The 18,712-nt window shown below is 40.9% G+C and overlaps 1 protein-coding gene across 1 annotated transcript in view; it reads left to right on the top strand.

The window, feature by feature from the left end:
* The window catches only part of LOC128641196 (uncharacterized), a 287,350-nt gene that overhangs the window by 58,541 nt on the left and 210,097 nt on the right, over positions 1-18,712 (top strand). The window contains exon 4 of the mRNA XM_053693763.1: positions 9,245-9,421. Coding sequence (XP_053549738.1) covers positions 9,245-9,421 — 177 coding nt within the window. The remainder of the gene's footprint in view (positions 1-9,244; positions 9,422-18,712) is intronic.

The following is an 18,712-nucleotide window of genomic DNA, read 5'->3' as shown; positions in this document are numbered from 1 at the left end:
TGCTGTGTATGTATGCTGCTGCTGTGTATGTATGCTGCTGCTTGTGTATGCATGCTGCTGTGTATGTATGCTGCTGCTGTGTGTGTATGCTACTGCTGTGTGTGTATGCTACTGCTGTGTGTGTATGCTGCTGTGCTGTGTGTATGCTACTGCTGTGTGTGTATGCTACTGCTGTGTGTGTATGCTGCTGTGCTGTGTGTATGCTACTGCTGTGTGTGTATGCTACTGCTGTGTGTGTATGCTGCTGCTGTGTATGTATGCTGCTGTGTATGTATGCTGCTGCTTGTGTATGTATGCTGCTGTGTGTGTATGTATGCTGCTGTGTGTGTATGTATGCTGCTGTGTGTGTATGCTACTGCTGTGTGTGTATGCTGGTGCTGTGTGTGTATGTATGCTGCTGTATGTGTATGTATGCTGCTGTGTGTGTATGCTGCTGCTGTGTGTGTATGCTGCTGCTGTGTGTATGCTGCTGCTGTGTGTATGTATGCTGCTGTGTGTGTATGTTGCTGCTGTGTGTGTGTGTGTATGCTGCTGCTGTGTGTGTATGCTGCTGCTGCTGTGTGTGTATGTATGCTGCTGTATGTGTATGTATGCTGCTGTGTGTGTATGCTGCTGCTGTGTGTGTATGCTGCTGCTGTGTGTATGCTGCTGCTGTGTGTATGTATGCTGCTGCTGTGTGTGTATGCTGCTGCTGTGTGTGTATGCTGCTGTGTGTGTGTGTATGCTGCTGTATGTGTATGTATGCTGCTGTGTATGTATGCTGCTGCTTGTGTATGTATGCTGCTGTGTGTGTATGTATGCTGCTGTATGTGTATGTATGCGGCTGTGTGTGTATGCTGCTGTTGTGTGTGTATGCTGCTGCTGTGTGTATGCTGCTGCTGTGTGTATGTATGGTGCTGTGTGTGTATGTATGCTGCTGTGTGTGTATGCTGCTGCTGTGTGTATGTATGCTGCTGTATGTGTATGTATGCTGCTGTGTATGTATGCTGCTGCTTGTGTATGTATGCTGCTGTGTGTGTATGTATGCTGCTGTATGTGTATGTATGCGGCTGTGTGTGTATGCTGCTGCTGTGTGTATGCTGCTGCTGTGTGTATGCTGCTGCTGTGTGTGTATGCTACTGCTGTGTGTGTATGTATGCTGCTGTGTGTGTATGTATGCTGCTGTGTGTGTATGCTGCTACTGTGTGTGTATGCTGCTGTGCTGTGTGTATGCTGCTGCTGTGTGTATGCTGCTGCTGTGTGTGTATGCTACTGCTGTGTGTGTATGCTACTGCTGTGTATGTATGCTGCTGTTTGTGTATGTATGCTGCTGTGTGTGTATGTATGCTGCTGTATGTGTATGTATGCTGCTGTGTATGTATGCTGCTGTTTGTGTATGTATGCTGCTGTGTGTGTATGTATGCTGCTGTGTGTGTATGTATGCTGCTGTATGTGTATGTATGCTGCTGTGTGTGTATGCTGCTACTGTGTGTGTATGCTGCTGTGCTGTGTATGTATGCTGCTGCTGTGTATGTTGCTGCTGTGTGTGTATGTATGCTGCTGCTGTGTGTATGATTCTGCTGTGTATGTATGCTGCTGCTGTGTGTGTATGCTACTGCTGTGTGTGTATGCTACTGCTGTGTGTGTATGCTACTGCTGTGTGTGTATGCTGCTGTGCTGTGTGTATGCTGCTGCTGTGTGTGTATGTATGCTGCTGTATGTGTATGTATGCTGCTGTGTGTGTATGTATGCTGCTGTATGTGTATGTATGCTGCTGTGTGTGTATGCTGCTACTGTGTGTGTATGCTGCTGTGCTGTGTATGTATGCTGCTGCTGTGTATGTTGCTGCTGTGTGTGTATGTATGCTGCTGCTGTGTGTATGATTCTGCTGTGTATGTATGCTGCTGCTGTGTGTGTATGCTACTGCTGTGTGTGTATGCTACTGCTGTGTGTGTATGCTGCTGTGCTGTGTGTATGCTGCTGCTGTGTGTATGCTGCTGCTGTGTGTGTATGTATGCTGCTGTATGTGTATGTATGCTGCTGTGTGTGTATGCTGCTACTGTGTGTGTATGCTGCTGTGCTGTGTGTGTATGCTGCTGCTGTGTGTATGCTGCTGCTGTGTATGTTGCTGCTGTGTGTGTATGTATGCTGCTGCTGTGTGTATGCTGCTGCTGTGTATGTATGCTGCTGCTGTGTATGTATGCTGCTGCTTGTGTATGTATGCTGCTGTGTATGTATGCTGCTGCTGTGTGTGTATGCTACTGCTGTGTGTGTATGCAACTGCTGTGTGTGTATGCTGCTGTGCTGTGTGTATGCTACTGCTGTGTGTGTATGCTACTGCTGTGTGTGTATGCTGCTGTGCTGTGTGTATGCTACTGCTGTGTGTGTATGCTACTGCTGTGTGTGTATGCTGCTGCTGTGTATGTATGCTGCTGTGTATGTTTGCTGCTGCTTGTGTATGTATGCTGCTGTGTGTGTATGTATGCTGCTGTGTGTGTATGTAAGCTGCTGTATGTGTATGCTGCTCTGTGTGTATGTATGCTGCTGTATGTGTATGTATGCTGCTGTATGTGTATGCTGCTGTGTGTGTATGCTGCTGCTGTGTGTATGCTGCTGCTGTGTATGCTACTGCTGTGTGTGTATGCTGCTGTGTGTGTATGTATGCTGCTGTATGTGTATGTATGCTGCTGTGTGTGTATGCTGCTGCTGTGTGTGTATGCTGCTGCTGTGTGTGTATGCTGCTGCTGTGTGTATGCTGCTGTGTGTGTATGTATGCTGCTGTATGTGTATGCTGCTGTGTGTGTATGTATGCTGCTGTATGTGTATGTATGCTGCTGTGTGTGTATGCTGCTGCTGTGTGTGTATGCTGCTGCTGTGTGTGTATGCTGCTGCTGTGTGTATGCTGCTGCTGTGTGTGTATGCTACTGCTGTGTGTGTATGCTGCTGCTGTGTGTGTATGCTGCTGCTGTGTATGTATGCTGCTGTGTGTGTATGCTACTGCTGTGTGTGTATGTATGCTGCTGTATGTGTATGTATGCTGCTGTGTGTGTATGCTACTGCTGTGTGTGTATGTATGCTGCTGTATGTGTATGTATGCTGCTGTGTGTGTATGTTGCTGCTGTGTGTATGCTGCTGCTGTGTATGTATGCTGCTGCTGTGTATGTATGCTGCTGTGTGTGTATGTATGCTGCTGTATGTGTATGTATGCTGCTGTGTGTATGCTGCTGCTGTGTATGTATGCTGCTGTGTGTGTATGTATGCTGCTGTATGTGTATGTATGCTGCTGTGTGTGTATGCTACTGCTGTGTGTGTATGCTACTGCTGTGTGTGTATGTATGCTGCTGTATGTGTATGTATGCTGCTGTGTGTGTATGTTGCTGCTGTGTGTATGCTGCTGCTGTGTATGTATGCTGCTACTGTGTATGTATGCTGCTGCTGTGTATGTATGCTGCTGTGTGTGTATGTATGCTGCTGTGTGTGTATGCTGCTGCTGTGTATGTATGCTGCTACTGTGTATGTATGCTGCTGCTGTGTATGTATGCTGCTGTGTGTGTATGTATGCTGCTGTGTGTGTATGTTGCTGCTGTGTGTATGTATGCTGCTGTGTGTGTATGTATGCTGCTGTGTGTGTATGCTGCTGTGTATGTATGCTGCTGTTTGTGTATGTATGCTGCTGTGTGTGTATGTATGCTGCTGTATGTGTATGTATGCTGCTGTGTGTGTATGCTGCTGTGTGTGTATGCTACTGCTGTGTGTGTATGCTACTGCTGTGTGTATGCTACTGCTGTGTGTGTATGCTGCTGTATGTGTATGTATGCTACTGCTGTGTGTGTATGCTGCTGTATGTGTATGTATGCTACTGCTGTGTGTGTATGCTACTGCTGTGTGTGTATGCTGCTGCTGTGTGTGTATGTATGCTGCTGTATGTGTATGTATGCTGCTGTGTGTGTATGCTGCTGCTGTGTGTGTATGCTGCTGTGTGTGTATGTTGCTGCTGTGTGTGTATGCTGCTGCTGTGTGTGTATGCTGCTGCTGTGTATGTATGCTGCTGTGTATGTATGCTGCTGCTTGTGTATGTATGCTGCTGTGTGTGTATGTATGCTGCTGTATGTGTATGTATGCTGCTGTGTGTGTATGCTGCTGCTGTGTGTGTATGCTGCTGCTGTGTGTGTATGCTGCTGCTTTGTGTATGCTGCTGCTGTGTGTGTATGCTACTGCTGTGTATGTATGCTGCTGTGTGTGTATGCTACTGCTGTGTATGTATGCTGCTGTGTGTGTATGCTACTGCTGTGTATGTATGCTGCTGTGTGTGTATGCTACTGCTGTGTGTGTATGCTACTGCTGTGTGTATGCTGCTGCTGTGTATGTATGCTGCTGTGTGTGTATGCTACTGCTGTGTATTTATGCTGCTGTGTGTGTATGCTACTGCTGTGTATGTATGCTGCTGTGTGTGTATGCTACTGCTGTGTGTGTATGCTACTGCTGTGTATGTATGCTGCTGTGTGTGTATGCTACTGCTGTGTGTGTATGCTACTGCTGTGTATGTATGCTGCTGTGTGTGTATGCTGCTGCTGTGTATGTATGCTGCTGTGTGTGTATGCTACTGCTGTGTATGTATGCTGCTGTGTGTATGCTACTGCTGTGTATGTATGCTGCTGTGTGTGTATACTACTGCTGTGTGTAGAACTAGGGCAAAGGAGTACAAGAAGCGCAAGAAGCCTTGAATTATTTATTTGTCACAACAAGTAAAAATATTCAACATAACAACTTACATTCCAGTAAGTAAATTCGTGCACCAATTATGCAACACAGCCGCAGTACAGGACCGGATCCTCAGGCAGATATGTCCAAAACAGATTTTGAAAAGGACCGCCGAACAGAGTCGGCGTCTGACGTCACTAAAGGTTCCGGCACCGGAGAGTCCCCCTGCAGGCCTAAGCCTCCTAGACCGCTATTGCTGATGTTGTAACCGGAGCACAGGAGCACTGTATCCCTACGCGTTTCGTCCGGATCCCGGCCGGACTTTTTCAAGGGTTGTTGGATAGTGAAATTAATGCAATGTTCAGACACTGTTATGGGCCATCTATTTATACCAAAGGAGAGGAGCGCCCTCTATCGGTATATTAAACAAATGACATGATGATGGCCAGCATTAGTATAAGATTGAACACAGAATAAAATACATACACTGACAAAATACATTTGAACTACATGTAAATACAAAATTAATAAAACTATCATAATATAGAATATAATATAAATATAAATACAATATAATACAAACCATTACATGCAATTCAAAATCTCTAAATCCATTCATAAAAATCAAACACAATAATTTTAAAACACAATAATTTTAAAATTTTAAAATATGTGATAAATAAAATTCATGCCCTTTAAATTAATCTATCTACCTAAACTCAATGTTTCAGGTTAGATAACGTATATAAATACTATGGAAAAGGGGAACTAAAAAATATATAGAATAAAGAGATAGAGGAGATTGTGGAATGAACCCCTAATGATAAAAAATTATTATTTTATATTATTACCCTAACAAATGTATATAAATATATGTATGTGTAGACTATAAGAAGTTAAAATCATACTAATGTAAATTAATAAATAAATTTAATATAATAAATTACATATAAGCTGCAAGGTCCAGATCAATATTTAAACCCTTTGGGGCCAGACTACCAATCTTATATATCCAATAGGTCTCCTGCTGTCTCAAAGCTAGGAGCCTATTGTGAATATTTGGAGGAATCCAATCTATGACTTTAACCCTAAGTGAAGACGGGTTACAATTATGCATTTCAAGAAAGTGAAGGGGAACACTATGTTTTATAGATTTTTCTTCATTCTTAGCTATTTTGATGTTATACAGATGCTCGTTGGTTCTGGTTCTTATTTTCCTTTTAGTATGCCCTACATAAAAAAGACCACAGCCACACCTGGGAAGATATACCACAAAGGTGGAATCACATGTTGCTCTGCAGTTTATATTAAATGTCTGGGTACCATCCCAGTTTGAAAAATTAGATGCATTATCTACGTGACTACACATGTTACACACTTTTTTCATACATCTAAAGGTTCCTTTTTTGGCACTCAACCAATTCCGTGCATTATCTACTACTGGATTGGTGTCCCTAAGTTTACTCGGGGCCAATATATTTTTGAGATTTTTGCCTTTTTTAAAAATGACTTGTGGTTTATCTGCTAGAATATTACCTAGTATAGGGTCAGTTTTTAGAATTGACCAATGTTTATTGAGGACTTTTTATATGGTGCTATAGCCCTCATTATATCTGGTAATGAACCTTGGAGTATCAGATGTTATTTGATTCTTTGTATTAGAAGGTTTACTTTTATTTAACAGATCATGTCTGGAAACACTCATAGCCCTATCTTTAGCTGTTTCTAGAAGTTCTTTTTTGTAACCTTTATCCGAAAACTTTTTGTCCAAGATAGCTGCCTCAGACAAAAAGTGTGACGTATGAGTACAATTTTTGCGCATTCGCAAATATTGTCCATATGGGACATTTGACACCCAACTTCTTTTATGACCACTTGTAGCATTTATATAACTATTCTTCTCGGTTGGTTTTCTAAAATTGGTAGTTGCTATCTGATTATTTATATCTACATACAGGAGTAAGTCTAAAAATTCTATTTTTGTTTTAGACATGTTAGCTGTAAAAACAAGATTGTAACTATTTCCATTCATAAAATTGATAAAATTACTAATATCTGCTTCATCCCCTTGCCATAAAATCAGCACATCATCGATACTACTGCTGTGTGTGTATGCTACTGCTGTGTATGTATGCTGCTGTGTGTGTATGCTACTGCTGTGTGTGTATGCTGCTGCTGTGTATGTATGCTGCTGTGTGTGTATGCTACTGCTGTGTATGTATGCTGCTGTGTGTGTATGCTACTGCTGTGTATGTATGCTGCTGTGTGTGTATGCTACTGCTGTGTGTGTATGCTACTGTGTGTGTATGCTACTGCTGTGTATGTATGCTGCTGTGTGTGTATGCTACTGCTGTGTATGTATGCTGCTGTGTGTATGCTACTGCTGTGTATGTATGCTGCTGTGTGTGTATGCTACTGCTGTGTGTGTATGCTACTGCTGTGTATGTATGCTGCTGTGTGTGTATGCTACTGCTGTGTGTGTATGCTACTGCTGTGTGTGTATGCTGCTGCTGTGTATGTATGCTGCTGTGTATGTATGCTGCTGTGTGTGTATGTATGCTGCTGTGTGTGTATGTATGCTGCTGTGTGTGTATGCTACTGCTGTGTGTGTATGCTGCTGCTGTGTGTATGCTGCTGCTGTGTGTATGCTGCTGTGTGTGTATGCTACTGCTGTGTATGTATGCTGCTGTGTGTGTATGCTACTGCTGTGTGTGTATGCTACTGTGTGTGTATGCTACTGCTGTGTATGTATGCTGCTGTGTGTGTATGCTACTGCTGTGTATGTATGCTGCTGTGTGTGTATGCTACTGCTGTGTATGTATGCTGCTGTGTGTGTATGCTACTGCTGTGTGTGTATGCTACTGCTGTGTATGTATGCTGCTGTGTGTGTATGCTACTGCTGTGTGTGTATGCTACTGCTGTGTGTGTATGCTGCTGCTGTGTATGTATGCTGCTGTGTATGTATGCTGCTGTGTGTGTATGTATGCTGCTGTGTGTGTATGTATGCTGCTGTGTGTGTATGCTACTGCTGTGTGTGTATGCTGCTGCTGTGTGTATGCTGCTGCTGTGTGTATGCTGCTGCTGTGTGTGTATGCTACTGCTGTGTGTGTATGCTACTGCTGTGTATGTATGCTGCTGTTTGTGTATGTATGCTGCTGTGTGTGTATGTATGCTGCTGTATGTGTATGTATGCTGCTGTGTATGTATGCTGCTGTTTGTGTATGTATGCTGCTGTGTGTGTATGTATGCTGCTGTGTGTGTATGTATTCTGCTGTGTGTGTATGTATGCTGCTCTGTGTGTATGCTGCTGCTGTGTGTGTATGCTGCTGCTGTGTATGTATGCTGCTGTGTGTGTATGTATGCTGCTGTGTGTGTATGTATGCTGCTCTGTGTGTATGCTGCTGCTGTGTGTGTATGCTGCTGCTGTGTATGTATGCTGCTGTGTGTGTATGTATGCTGCTGTGTGTGTATGTATTCTGCTGTTTGTGTATGTATGCTGCTGTGTGTGTATGTATGCTGCTGTGTGTGTATGTATGCTGCTGTGTGTGTATGTATTCTGCTGTTTGTGTATGTATTCTGCTGTGTGTGTATGTATGCTGCTCTGTGTGTATGCTGCTGCTGTGTGTGTATGCTGCTGCTGTGTGTGTATGCTACTGCTGTGTGTATGCTGCTGTGTAATGTTTATGCATTATAATGCACCTTTAGTGAGGTCTAGGCAAGACAACATGACTCTGATACCATTAAAGGGTCAATCACAATCATTTCAAAAAGCATCAAATGATTTATCTACAAAAATCCCAATAGTCTTGGTGATTGTCTGTTTAAAACTATTAGATATATTTTTTTATTGGATTGTGATTGACCCTGTAGTGTGCTCCTTTAAGACTTCATCAATATAACTGATGAATCTGGAAGAACATATTAAAGTGGTGGTAGACCTCAGCTAATTAAATGCCATATATGTAATCTTTGTCATTAAAAAAGTATATGTGTACCTTTTTTTTTTGTCTATCCTTGAAAAGGGATAAATCCACGCCTATAGTAATGCTTCTATTACAATGTTATGCCGGCCCACTGGGATCAACTCTATTTTTTTTTAATGACAATTCCAATGAATATCCAATCAGTGTGTGTGTCATATGACATTCTTGAAGTCCAGCCCTTTGAAAGCCCTAAGAAAGCCTATGTAGAGAGTGGGTGTGACTGCTGTCTATGTAACAGCCCTGCCATAAGAGGAAATGAACGGTTGCGGAGGAACAGAAGATACCAAGTAGGATTATAAATCTTGTATTTTAAAATATAAATACACTTTTTTTTCTTTTAAATAATGATGTGGTTTTGCTTATACACTAATATATTTTTCATTGAACATTCTTAAAGTCTGAAATTTACCATCACTTTAATCCTTTCTTTTGTAGAAAACACTGAATAAAAATTGCAGTTTTTTAACAGAGTAAAATATGTGTCATATCATAATGTTACTGCTAGAATTATGTTGTGTGTCTAAAGAGGAAACAAATGTACAGAGAGTAAATGATACGCTTTTTTTTTTCCTTTATCTGAGGATCATGCAAAATAGATCTACTGAAAAATGCTTTCATTTGGGGGGAAATATATTTTCCGATGAGTGGAGAGAAAGTATACTACAAGTGTGACGCAGGATTTGTAGCTCCAGATGGGACAGATATTGTGGAGGTGGAATGTCTCCCTAACGGACGAGTTACTCAAGGGAGATGCATAAGTGAGTACCTTTTTTGTTCTTGAATTACAATTAAACAATTTATTAAAAATTACCCAAAATGCCCCAGGCAAGTCATGACTTGAGTTTGCTTTAGACCTTTTACAATCACTTGATGAAAACAGTTGAGGATGTCAGACATTCGTGTAACACTGTGCTTTGATATTTATATGTTAGTCAAGACACATAGAAGGAGGGATATTTTGCAAACATAATAGCTTCATTTTTTATGTAATGTACTAGTCCTAATTCCTAAAGTCCGTTCACACGGGCCATTTTTTGCAGGACAGCGGTCCCACCCCTTGCTCTCTCTCTCTCTCTCCCTCTCTTTTGTGCTCTCTCCCCCTCTCTTTTGTGCTCTCTCTCGCTCCACCTCTCTTTTGCTCTCTCTCTCCCCCTCTCTTTTGCTCTCTCCCCCCTCTCTTTTGTGCTCTCTCCCCCTCTCTTTTGCGCTCTCTCCCCCTCTCTTTTGCGCTCTCTCCCCCTCTCTTTTGCGCTTTCTCTCGCTCCACCTATCTTTTGCTCTCTCTCTCCCCCCTTTCTTTTGCTCCCTCTCTCCCTCTCTCTTTTGCTTTTGCTCTCTCCCCTATCTTTTGCTCTCTCTCCCCCTCTCTTTTGCACTCTCTCTCCCCCCTCTCTTTTGCGTTCTCTCTTTTGTGCTCTCTGCCCCCCTCTTTTGCGCGCTCTCTCTCCCCCTCTCTTTTGCTCTCTCTCTCCCCCTCTCTATTGCTCTCTATCCCCCCTCTCTTTTTCTCTCTCTCTCCCCCTCTCTTTTTCTCTCTCTCTCTCCCCCTCTCTTTTTCTCTCTCTCCCCCCTCTCTTTTTCTCTCTCTTTCCCCTCTCTTTTTCTCTCTCTTCCCCCGACCATGCCCACTTTCCCAGCAACAGCATGTCAGGTAAGGCTAGGTGTGTTTGTCCTCGTGCTGTCTCTACTGCGCATGACAGCTTCGGACAAACACACTTGGACTAATATAATAGGATATTATACTTTTTACATAACATAGTTGTAAAGTTACATTTTTATCACTCTTTTTATCACTGGAGGTTCAGCAATTAACATATATAATTGTAATATAATATATGATATCTCACAAAGCAAACAAGAACCACTAGCAATGAGCAAAAACAATAATTCTTCCTATTAAAATGTCACCCCAGCTGCTTCATATATAGGAGAGTAGAATTGGTTTATAATTCTTGGTATCTATTTATCAGGGGTGAACTGGTAATAAAAAGCAGTCCAGGAAACATTTGAAGACCAGTCCTATTTTCTGTTCAGTCCGTAGAATGCAAATGCCCCATTTTTTCCAAGGGGATTACTTGGATACTTCTTCCCAAAAAAAATTTCATAATTAAATTATATTACGGCTAGATTACGAGTCTTGCGTTATGAGTAAAAAAGCAGAGTTAAGCCTCATAACGCTGCTTTTTTACTACCACTGGTATTACGAGTCTTGCAGATTTAGGGGCACTGCACACTTTTTTGGCCTTACCAAAAATCAACTTACGCAAATTGCATAAAGTCTTTTTTCTATGGAACTTCTATAGCGCCGGTATTACGAGCTTGTCCTGAGAGGCCAAAAAGTGAGCGGTACACCCTATCCCGTCAAGATTCGTAACACATTCTAAAGTCAGTAGTTATGAGTTTTACACTACAAAGCTGTAGCATAAAACTCATAACTAAAGTGCTAAAAAGTACACTAACAGCCATAAACTACCTATTAACCCCTAAACCGAGGCCCTCCCACATCAAAAACACTAAAATAAAATGATTAACCCCTAATCTGCCGCTCCCGACATCGCCGCCACTATAATAAACATATTAACCCCTAAACCGCCGTACTCCCAACTCACAAACATTAGTTAAATATTATTAACCCCTAATCTGCTGTCTCTAACATCGCCGCCACCTATCTACATTTATTAACCCCTAATCTGACGCCCCCAATGTCGCCGCCACTACACTATATTTATTAACCCCTTAACCTAAGTCTAACCCTAACACCCCCTAACTTAAATATAATTACAATAAATCTAAATAAAAATTACTATTAATAACTAGCGGCTAGATTTAGAGTTTTGTCGGTAAGGACCTGCGTAGCTAACGCCGGCTTTTTTCTGGCCGCACCATAAAAATAACTCTGGTATTGAGAGTCCACATAAAGGCTGCGTTAGGCTCCAAAAAAGGAGCGTAGAGCATATTTAACGCAGCTTCAACTCTCGATACCAGAGTTGCTTACGGACGCGGCCAGCCTCAAAAACGTGCTCATGCACGATTCCCCCATAGGAAACAATGGGGCTGTTTGAGCTGAAAAAAAACCTAACACCTGCAAAAAAGCCGCGTTCAGCTCCTAACGCAGCCCCATTGTTTGCTATGTATAAACACTTCCTAAGTCTGCACCTAACACCCTAACATGTACCCCGAGTCTAAACACCCCTAACCTTACACTTATTAACCCCTAATCTGCCGCCCCCGCTATCGCTGACCCCTGCATATTATTTTTAACCCCTAATCTGCCGCTCCGTAAACCGCCGCTACTTACATTATCCTTATGTACCCCTAATCTGCTGCCCCTAACACCGCCAACCCCTATATTATATTTATTAACCCCTAATCTGCCTCCCACAACGTCGCCTCCACCTGCCTACACTTATTAACCCCTAATCTGCCGAGCGGACTGCAACGCTACTATAATAAAGTTATTAACCCCTAATCCGCCTCCCTAACCCTATAATAAATAGTATTAACCCCTAATCTGCCCTCCCTAACATCGCCGACACCTAACTTCAAACATTAACCCCTAATCTGCCGACTGGAGCTCACCGCTATTCTAATAAATGTATTAACCCCTAAAGCTAAGTCTAACCCTAACACTAACACCCCCCTAACTTACATATAATTTTAATCTAACGAAATAAATTAACTCTTATTAAATAAATTATTCCTATTTAAAGCTAAATACGTACCTGTAAAATAAACCCTAATATAGCTACAATATAAATTATAATTACATAAACCTAACACTAAGCCCCTGAAGATCTTCCTACCTTATCTTCACCATACCAGGTTCACTGATCGGTCCAGAAGAGCTCCTCCGATGTCCTGATCCAAGCCCAAGCGGGGGGCTGAAGATGTCCATGATCCGGTAGAAGTCTTCATCCAAGCGGGGCAGAAGAGGTCTTCCATCCGATTGAAGTCTTCATCCAAGCGGGGCAGAAGAGGTCTTCCATCCGATTGAAGTCTTCATCCAGGCGGCATCTTCTATCGACATCCATCTGGAGCGGAGCGGCAGCATCCTGAAGACCTCCGACGCGGAACATCCATCCTGGCCGACGACTGAACGACGAATGACGGTGAGCTCCGGTCGGCAGATTAGGGGTTAATAATTGAAGTTAGGTGTCGGCGATGTTAGGGAGGGCAGATTAGGGGTTAATACTATTTATTATAGGAGCGCCAAATCTTGGCGAGGTCTGGTGCGGTATAGGTGTGAAAATATGGTATTCTGTCTGAGAAATTGTATAGCGCTATAGCTCAGCTACAATTATGGTAGTTGTGCTGTATAGATGTGTAGGTTTTGATATCTAGATATAAGATCTAAGAGTGGCACAGTTGATACATAAAAGCATTTAATACAAATTAAACATATAAAACAAGGGTGTCGTTTAAAATATATTTTAACAGAACGGCAAGAAATAATGTGTAAAAACACATAAACACATAAATATCTATAAAAACACGCGTGTTTTGCTTTTTAGCTGTATGTATAATGTCTCATAAAATTCGTCTCATATATAGTTGTGTTGGCATAAATCTGAAAATAATAAACAATAAAAAATGATAAAAAACAATAAAAAGTAAATAATGTCCAATAATCCCTTCTCAAAGTTAAGAGATATATAAAAAAAGGTTAAGTAGTGTCCAAAAATCCCTTCTCAAAGTTAAGAGATATAAATAGATTTTCACATGTGTATCCAAAAAATAAACTGTCCAAATTTAAGTGTTGTCCAAAAACGTGGTATAAATGAATAGTGCAAATCCAGCAGATTCAAAAGTTCTATTAAAAAAGCTTTGCAAAAAACATTTCAAAGAGACATTTAAAAAACATCAAAATGAAGGTAGAAAAAAAGGTCTATCAAAATATGGTGACAAAGAATAATCCGTGAAGTCAATCCAAAATAGTGATAAAAATAAGTCCAAAAAAGATGTAAAATATCCAAAAGATAAAAAACAAAAAATAAATGATTAGTATGTGCACAAACTAGTGAGAGTGATCCCAAAAAGGGGGCTTATGTGGAGGGGTTATGTTTCCATGTAGAAAAATTATTTGCTGTATAAAAAGAAAAAAGAAAAAATAAAAATAAGCAAAAATACAAAAATATAAATAAAAATAATCCTAGGGAATCTTCAAACCCTGAAAATAAAAGATAATAACAATAGTGTAATACTGTATTATAATTCAACAATCAAGGAATAAATAGCTCACCATAGCTCTGTCAACGCGTTTCGGCCCTCAAGAGAGGCCTTTATCAAGACTATAGTATGGTGTGGGTGAGCTGAAGACTTTATACCTTTCTCTAACCAATCAAATTGCATTGAAATTGCGCCAAATTTTTGCGCCAAAATTTTGCGCCAAAATTTCGCGCCAAAAATGTGGTACCGGAAGTGTTGAGCCGGAAGTGCTCATCTGTATATAAAAAAAAAAAAAAAAAAAGAAAAAAAAAAAAAAGTTCACATTTGTCTCTGTATCATTTAGATAAGGCTTTTATTTAGAATTTGTCTATGTCTATGTTTATTAAACATTGTCTATGTTGTTCCTAATGTGTTTATTCGTGTTATGTGCCTTAGTAGTTAGCTGTGGGGTCAAATGTTATGGTTTGCCGGTGTTTTTTTAACCGGAAATGGCCGCTGAGATGTAAACATCCGGTTAAGCTATATCGGATGTTATGGGTGAGGCGGAAGTGGTATTTACTCTGTACCAATCAGATCCGGAGGGGCAGAAAGCAGTTATCCCACATGTAGAGCCAGTTTTACAACTTGGCATGAAATATATGACAAAATACCGGTACGTTTCTGAACCGGAAGTAGCCGGAAAAAGTAAGATACTTCCGGTTCAGAAACGTACCGGTATTTTGTACCTTTGGATCCATTTGTATCTCTGGCTAGAAGTCTGTTGGGTGACTGAATTGACCCCTTCATGCCTCTATAGCACCACAAGAGGTGCTTCACACTTTGTGAGTATTATTCCTCTCTTTGCTTGTATTGAAACCTTTGCATCAGCAATACTAGGCCATATTGGCACCTGTGTCTTCCTCTCGCCTATATAGACATCAGTTCCTGTGCAGGAGGTTGGTCTTCTGGGTGACCCTATAGATCCCAGACCGTATATCTAGCACTAATTGAGGTGCTCTACTAAATGTGAGTTTACTCATCACCTTAAGATTTATTCATCTCTGAACAAACAATATTGGGCCATGTGGCGCTTCTGTTTTTTCTACCTTCATTTTGATGTTTTTTAAATGTCTCTTTGAAATGTTTTTTGCAAAGCTTTTTTAATAGAACTTTTGAATCTGCTGGATTTGCACTATTCATTTATACCACGTTTTTGGACAACACTTAAATTTGGGCAGTTTATTTTTTGGATACACATGTGAAAATCTATTTATATCTCTTAACTTTGAGAAGGGATTTTTGGACACTACTTAACCTTTTTTTATATATATCTCTTAACTTTGAGAAGGGATTATTGGACATTATTTACTTTTTTTGTTTTTTATCATTTTTTATTGTTTATTATTTTCAGATTTATGCCAACACAACTATATATGAGACGAATTTTATGAGACATTATACATACAGCTAAAAAGCAAAACACGCGTGTTTTTATAGATATTTATGTGTTTATGTGTTTTTACACATTATTTCTTGCCGTTCTGTTAAAATATATTTTAAACGACACCCTTGTTTTATATGTTTAATATGTATTAAATGCTTTTATGTATCAACTGTGCCACTCTTAGATCTTATATCTAGATATCAAAACCTACACATCTATACAGCACAACTACCATAATTGTAGCTGAGCTATAGCGCTATACAATTTCTCAGACAGAATACCATATTTTCACACCTATACCGCACCAGACCTCGCCAAGATTTGGCGCTCCTTTCTAAACCACGTTTTGACACATATTTTCTAAAAGTGGGCACCTGGGGACCCACTATAGACAGGAGCTATAGGTCCACACTTTCAGCGCTGTAAGAAAACATTGAAACTATTTATTATAGGGTTAGGGAGGCGGATTAGGGGTTAATAACTTTATTATAGTAGCGGTGCGGTCCGCTCGGCAGATTAGGGGTTAATAAGTGTAGGCAGGTGGAGGCGACGTTGAGGGGGGCAGATTAGGGGTTAATAAATATAATATAGGGGTCGGCGGTGTTAGGGGCAGCAGATTAGGGGTACATAGCTATAATGTAGGTGGCGGCGCTTTGCGGTCGGCAGATTAGAGGTTAATTATTGTAGGTAGCTGGCGGCGACGTTGTGGGGGGCAGATTAGGGGTTAATAAATATAATACAGGGGTCGGCGGTGTTAGAGGCAGCAGATTAGGGGTACATAAGTATAACGTAGGTGGCGGTCGGCAGATTAGGGGTTAAAAAAAATGAATCAAGTGGCGGCGATGTGGGGGGACCTCGGTTTAGGGGTACATAGGTAGTTTATGGGTGTTAGTGTACTTTAGAGCACAGTAGTTAGGAGCTTTATAAACCGGCGTTAGCCCAGAAAGCTCTTAACTACTGACTTTTTTCTGCGGCTGGAGTTTTGTCGTTAGATTTCTAATGCTCACTTCAGACACGACTCTAAATACCGGAGTTAGAAAAATCCCATTGAAAAGATAGGATACGCAATTGACGTAAGGGGATCTGCGGTATGGAAAAGTCGCAGCTGAAAAGTGAGCGTTAGACCCTTTTTTGAGTGACTCCAAATACCGGAGTTAGCCTAAAACCAGCGTTAGGAGCCTCTAACGCTGGTTTTCACGGCTAACGCCAAACTCCAAATCTAGGCCTAAATAATTCCTATTTAAAAATAAATTCTTACCCATAAAATAAACCCTAAGCTAGCTACAATATAACTAATAGTTACATTGTAGCTAGCTTAGGGTTTATTTTTTAATTTACAGGCAAGTTTGTATTTATTTTAACTAGGTAGAATAGTTACTAAATAGTTATTAAATATTTACTAACTACCTAGCTAAAATAAATACAAATTTACCTTTAAAATAAAACCTAACCTAAGTTACACTAACACCTAACACTACACTACAATTAAATAAATTACCTAAATTAAATACAATTGAATCAATTAAATACAATTAGCTAAATTACAAACAAAAAACCCCACTAAATTACAGAAAATAAAAAACAAATTACAAGATATTTAAACTAATTACACCTAATCTAAAAGCCCCCCCCAATATAAAAAAAACCCTAGCCTAAACTACCAATAGCCCTTAAAAGGGCCTTTTGCGGGGCATTGCCCCAAAGAAATCAGCTCTTTTACCTGAAAAAAAAATACAAACGACCCCCCCCCAACAGTAAAACCCACCACCCACACAACCAACCACCCAAATAAAACCCTAACTAAAAAAACCTAAGCTCCCCATTGCCCTGAAAAGGACATTTGGATGGGTATTGCCCTTAAAAGGGCATTTACCTCTATTGCGGCCCAAAGTCCTAACCTAAAAATAAAACCCACATAATAAACCCTTAAAAAAACCTAACACTAACCCCTGAAGATCCACTTACAGTTTTGAAGATCCGACATCCATCCTCAACAAAGTGGCAAGAAGTCCTCAACAAAGCCGGGAGAAGTCTTCGTCCTAGCTGGGAGAAGTGGTCCTCCAGACAGGCAGAAGTCTTCATCCAGATGGCATCTTCTATCTTCATCCATCCGGCGTGGAGCGGGTCCATCTTCAAGACATCCGACGTGGAGCATCCTCTTCTTCCGACAACTACCCGACGAATGAAGGTTCCCTTAAGTGACGTCATCCAAGATGGCGTCCCTTAGATTCCGATTGGCTGATAGAATTCTATCAGCCAATCGGAATTGAGGTTGAAAAATCTGATCCAATCAGCCAATAAGATTGAGCTCGCATTCTATTGGCTGATTGGAACAGCCAATAGAATGCAAGCTTAATCCTATTGGCTGATTGGACGTCACTTAAAAGAACCTTCATTCGTCGGGTAGTCGTCGGAAGAAGAAGATGCTCCACGTCGTATGTCTTGAAGAGGGACCCGCTCCGCGCCGGATGGATGAAGATAGAAGATGCTGTCTGGATGAAGACTTCTGCCCGTCTGGAGAACCACTTCTCCCGGCTTGGATGAAGACTACTCCCGGCTTCGTTGAGGACTTCTTGCGGCTTTGATGAGGACTTCTCCCGGCTTCGTTGAGGATGGATGTGGGTTTTATTTTTAGGTTAGGGCTTTGGGCCGCAATAGAGCTAAATGCCCTTTTAAGGGCAATGCCCATCCAAATGCCCTTTTCAGGGCAATGGGGAGCTTAGGTTTTTTTTAGTTCGAGTTTTATTTGGGGGTTGGTTGTGTGGTTGGTGGGTTTTACTGTTGAGGGGTTGTTTGTATTTTTTTTTCAGGTAAAATAGCTGATTTCTTTGTGGCAATGCCCCGCAAAAGGCCCTTTTAGGGGCTATTGGTAGTTTAGTTTAGGCTAGGGGGTTTTTATTTTGGAGGGGCTTTTTTATTTTGATAGGGCTATTAGATTAGGTGTAATTAGTTTATATATCTTGTAATTTCTTTTTTATTTTCTGTAATTTAGTGTTTGTTTTTTTTGTAATTTATCTAATTGTATTTAATTTATTTAATTGTATTTAATTTAGATAATTTATTTAAAGGGACAGTCAAGTCCAAAAAAAACTTTCATGATTCAGATAGGGCACGTAATTTTAAACAACTATCCAATTTACTTTTAGCACCAATTTTGCTTTGTTCTCTTGGTATTCTTAGTTGAAAGCTAAACCTAGGAGGTTAATATCCTAATTTCTTAGACCTTGAAGGCTGCCTCTAATCTAAATGCATTTTGACAGTTTTTCACCAAGAGGGCGTTAGTTCATGCGTTTCATATAGATAACATTAAGCTCATGCACATGAATTTACCGAGGAGTGAGCACTGATTGGCTAAAATGCAAGTCTGCCAAAAGAACTGAAATAAGGGGGCAGTCTGCAGAGGCTTAGATACAAGGTAATCAAAGAGGTAAACAGTGTATTATTATAACTGTGTTGGTTA

The sequence above is a fragment of the Bombina bombina genome, chromosome 10 (assembly GCF_027579735.1).
Source record: "Bombina bombina isolate aBomBom1 chromosome 10, aBomBom1.pri, whole genome shotgun sequence".
Lineage (NCBI taxonomy): Eukaryota > Metazoa > Chordata > Amphibia > Anura > Bombinatoridae > Bombina > Bombina bombina.
The sequence above is the reverse complement of the archived record's forward strand: the minus strand, read 5'-3'. Positions and strand labels throughout refer to the sequence as shown.